Source organism: Borostomias antarcticus, assembly GCF_949987555.1.
Source record: "Borostomias antarcticus genome assembly, contig: scaffold_285, whole genome shotgun sequence".
Classification (NCBI taxonomy): domain Eukaryota; kingdom Metazoa; phylum Chordata; class Actinopteri; order Stomiiformes; family Stomiidae; genus Borostomias; species Borostomias antarcticus.
The window spans coordinates 80,506-85,615 of NW_028175691.1; the positions used below are offsets into that span (position 1 = coordinate 80,506).

At 46.8% G+C, this 5,110-nt stretch overlaps 1 protein-coding gene across 1 annotated transcript in view; it reads right to left on the bottom strand.

The window, feature by feature from the left end:
- LOC311329296 (aarF domain-containing protein kinase 1-like) overlaps positions 1-3,909 on the bottom strand; it is a gene marked incomplete at both ends in the record, with an annotated part of 52,959 nt that extends 49,050 nt beyond the window's left edge. Inside the window, 2 exons of the mRNA XM_084463159.1 lie at positions 3,257-3,340; positions 3,770-3,909. Coding sequence (XP_084319285.1) covers positions 3,257-3,340; positions 3,770-3,909 — 224 coding nt within the window. The remainder of the gene's footprint in view (positions 1-3,256; positions 3,341-3,769) is intronic.
- Positions 3,910-5,110: the final 1,201 nt, after the last annotated feature.

Sequence of the window (5,110 nt, forward strand, 5' to 3'; positions counted from 1 at the left end):
TCCTGAGTCCCCCCCACCCCTCTCTTCTCCCCCCCACCCCTCTCTTCTCCCCCCCACCCCTCTCTTCTCCCCCCCACCCCTCTCTTCTCCTGAGTCCCCCCCACCCCTCTCTTCTCCCCCCCACCCCTCTCTTCTCCTGAGTCCCCCCCACCCCTCTCTTCTCCCACCCACCCCTCTCTTCTCCCCCCCACCCCTCTCTTCTCCTGAGTCCCCCCCACCCCTCTCTTCTCCCCCCCACCCCTCTCTTCTCCTGAGTCCCCCCCACCCCTCTCTTCTCCCACCCACCCCTCTCTTCTCCCCCCCACCCCTCTCTTCTCCTGAGTCCCCCCCACCCCTCTCTTCTCCTGAGTCCCCCCCACCCCTTTCTTCTCCTGAGTCCCCCCACCCCTCTCTTCTCCCCCCCACCCCTCTCTTCTCCTGAGTCCCCCCCACCCCTCTCTTCTCCCCCCCACCCCTCTCTTCTCCCCCCCACCCCTCTCTTCTCCCCCCCACCCCTCTCTTCTCCCCCCCACCCCTCTCTTCTCCTGAGTCCCCCCCACCCCTTTCTTCTCCTGAGTCCCCCCACCCCTCTCTTCTCCCCCCCACCCCTCTCTTCTCCCACCTTGTTTTATTATCTTTCACACTTGTCTCTTTTGTTACACTGCCACTTGTTTTGATAACTGAGAAATGTGTACAGATTTATATTTTAGTCATTTTATTTTAGATTTTTTAAATTATTTTTATGTTATTTTAATGTTTACTGATTTTTAAAAAAATGGTGGTGATGATTAGGGCAAAGTGAATAGGTTTGAATAAAGGCCATGGGGGTAAGCTTTCAAATGGTTTTTATTTCATGTTTCTAGGTGCTACAGAGGCTGAGATATGAAGGTTTTAGTGGACGTTGACCATTTTGTCAGGTTTTTCTAGAAAACCCTCAGGTTTTAAGAGGTTATTTACACAAATGGCTTAGGTTTTTAAAGACGTTTTTAGCAGGCGTTTTAGGTCTAAATGGGTTAAAGGAGAAGTAAAGGGAAAATGCATGTTTAGCCCTGTTTTAAGGTTACTTATGATCATATACAAGGGTTCAGATCAAAACATTAACAAAACTAGCACTTTTGAGAAAGTCTGATAATTTGTCATACAATGGATGTGGGTGGATGTGGGTGGGCACCATGAAAAATCATTCAAAAAACATAACATTAAACTCTCAATTTCAAAGACAAGAAACTCACCGAGTTTAGTTAGTTGGCGTTATGACATATAATTCACCATAAAGTAAGATTCTAGTTCTTTCCAGGCTTTTTTAAATATTTAGCATAGAACTATTTAGTCGCAGCACATACGTGTGTAAACCTCCGCAAACTAGGTAGCCTAGCAACATAAACAATAACAATAGCTACCGTAAGTAGTTCTGCTTCCTGAATCCCCTCTGCGGATTGATCTACACATCTACAACGGTCGCTTCAATACAAGTCGATGGATTTCTTAAAAAAGATCAATAAAACCCTACAGGATTCATACTTTTTGAATTTGATGTCAGAACACCAACGGACACCAATTACCCCTCGGTGAGCTTCTTGTCTTTGAAATCGAGAGTTTAACATGTTTTTGAATGATTTGTCAAGGTGCCCACCCACATCCATTGTATGACCTAAACGGTGGTAGAGCAATTATCAACTTTCTCAAAAGTGCTAGTTTTGTCAACTTTTTGATCTGAATCATTGTATATGATCATAAGTAACCTTAAAACAGGGCTAAACATGATATTTCCCTTTACTACTCCTTTAACAAGGCAATCATCCCCCCCACCCGGCCATTACAGAGAGAGAGTGACGAGGGTGGAAAAACTAAGAGCATAATGATCCTCACCAAGCCAAGAGCCAAGTCAGTGTCTCACCTCTGTGACTTCATAGTAATTAGGAGGCCGATTTCCCCTCTGTATTCAATCAGAGCCGTGCATTAATTCTAATCAGAGAGTGTACCCAGGCTTGACCACAGGGCCCCGGGGGTGTGTCAGCCCGGGGCAGCCATGTTGAGCAGTGCTCTTCAGGGTTCACTGCCCCTCTCTAGTGAGCAACACCCCCCCCTGTGCCTCCCCCTCGGCAGAGCGCTCTTATCAGTGCAGGTCACAGACTTTGACCTTTCCAGGTAGAGGTCGCCAGGGTGCAGCAGTGAGGCTGGGGGCTGGCCTTTTTTAAGCAGCCTCTGAAATGGCATAGGGAGCGATAGCTGGCATTTCCAGTCATCACGCTGAACATCTAGACACAGCTCTCTGCTCCCCGCAAATATCCGCTTTTACACTTTACAGTACAGCTGATGTTGCAGACGAGTTACAGACGAGTTGGGTTGGCGGTGTGGTTAGGGTTAGGGTTAGGGTTAGGGTTGTGTTGGTGTGCGTGTGTACAACATGCCCTGTACTAAACAAAATACCTCCGTCAAAGAAGCAAAAAAAGGTCAAGCATTCTTCCAAGGTTTAAAAACTGCATTCTTATACAGTAGTTAACACACACACACACACACACAGACACACATCAGTCCACATCCAGCTTAGGCCTGGACCTGATGCTCTTAGCCATTCTTGCTCTGAAAATGTAATTTAATGTAATTTATTGCTCTATAAATGTTCTTAGCCGTTAGAATATATTCCAGGAGCTTGCTCCAGGTTGCCTGTTTTAATATCCGTGTTGCTTTTATGACTCTGTGTGCTACTAACCCTGTTCTGCCTTCCCTCTCTAACTAGTGCCTCTCTCTCTCCCTCCTATCTTCTAACCAGGTCCAGTGGATGCCCCACTGTCACCAGCAGACCACCCTGAGTCCGATAGATACCCCTGCGTCTGCTGTGGATGTCGTAGCATTTAGTTAACACACACGTACACACAGACATACACCAGCCCACTTCCGGCTTTAGGCCTGGGCCAAGGCAAACACACACCCGTATTTGCCATGTCTCTCCTATGATGTTTTTAGCCTCTCTTACTCTGAAAATGTAATTTAATGTAATTTATTGCTTTATAAATGTTCTTAGCTGGTAGACAAACATACTCCAGGAGCTTGCTCGATCGCCTTGAGAGGGGTCAGGGAAGAATTTTTACAGCTCACTTTTCTGGCCCCCGGGTGATACTGTTTTTTTGCTTCCCTCTGGAATATGTAGGGGTGGGTCGTATGCCCACCTCCCTTGTTCTCTGTAAAGCGCATTGTGTTGCCTCTGTGTATGAAATGCGCTATATAAATAAAGCTTTGATTGATTGATTGATTGATTGAAGTAGCTCAGTCTTACCTGGGACTTGAGGGCCCAGTATTCATCTGTACCGTGTTCCACATGCTTGAGAGAAGTGAGGTAGTCATAGCTGATGATCGCCGTCTACAACAGGACAAAATGGCAGCCAGGTTTTTAGAATTACTTTAATATTTCTCATGTAACTAACAGTTATTTGTTTTTCTATTATGCTGAATGTTGGATAATTGTCTAGGGCAGCACTAACACAAGTGGTTTGAACACATTTCTCAAAGGTCTCCAAAACCAAACCAATGTATCATTAATTTGATGTGGCACACAGATGTTTCTCTATCCAAAAACTATGCAAAGATTTGAAACGCTACCAGGCTAGACTGGCTTCAAGTAAACCTGGTAGCAAAAAGTAAAGTGGAAACTTTGTAAACATTCACATTTTCCAAAAATGAACTTTTCAAAATGTTTACAAATGATTCCCACGCTTGGTGAATGGATTAAAAGTGTATTGTGGTTCCATAACGTTGTTGGATTTCCCAGGAACAGGTGATCTGTACTCACAGTGGCTGCGGCCCTCCCGAAGCGGACCAGGCTGAGGTCGCTGAGGTCAACCTGTCTGTTGTAGAGGTACAGCCCGGTGGGGGCGAAGACTGCCGTGGCAACCGAGGACACTTTCAGCAGCCGTCCAGCCATGGGAGGAACTAGAGAGACACACAGAGACATGAGAGGAACTAGAGAGACACACAGACATGGGAGGAACTAGAGAGACACACACAGACATGGGAGGAACTAGAGAGACACACACAGACATGAGAGGAACTAGAGACACACACAGACATGAGAGGAACTAGAGACACACAGAGACATGGGAGGAACTAGAGAGACACACACAGACATGAGAGGAACTAGAGAGACACACACAGACATGAGAGGAACTAGAGACACACAGACATGAGAGGAACTAGAGAGACACACAGACATGGGAGGAACTAGAGAGACACACACAGACATGAGAGGAACTAGAGACACACACAGACATGGGAGGAACTAGAGAGACACACACAGAGAGACACACACAGACATGGGAGGAACTAGAGAGACACACACAGAGAGACACACACAGACATGGGAGGAACTAGAGAGACACACACAGAGAGACACACACAGACATGAGAGGAACTAGAGACACACAGACATGGGAGGAACTAGAGAGACACACAGATATGAGAGGAACTAGAGACACACAGACATGGGAGGTACTAGAGAGACACACACAGACATGGGAGGTACTAGAGAGACACACACAGACATGGGAGGAACTAGAGAGACACACACAGACATGGGAGGAACTAGAGAGACACACACAGACATGGGAGGAACTAGAGAGACACACACAGACATGGGAGGAACTAGAGAGACACACAGACATGGGAGGAACTAGAGACACACACAGACATGAGAGGTACTAGAGAGACACACAGAGACATGAGAGGAACTAGAGAGACACACAGACATGAGAGGAACTAGAGAGACACACAGACATGAGAGGAACTAGAGACACACACAGAGAGACACACACAGACATGGGAGGAACTAGAGACACACACAGACATGGGAGGAACTAGAGAGACACACACAGACATGGGAGGTACCAGAGAGACACACACAGACATGAGAGGAACTAGAGAGACACACAGACATGGGAGGAACTAGAGAGACACACAGAGACATGAGAGGAACTAGAGAGACACACACAGACATGAGAGGAACTAGAGAGACACACAGACATGAGAGGAACTAGAGAGACACACAGAGATGGGAGGAACTAGAGAGACACACAGACATGGGAGGAACTAGAGAGACACACACAGACATGGGAGGAACTAGAGAGACACACACAGA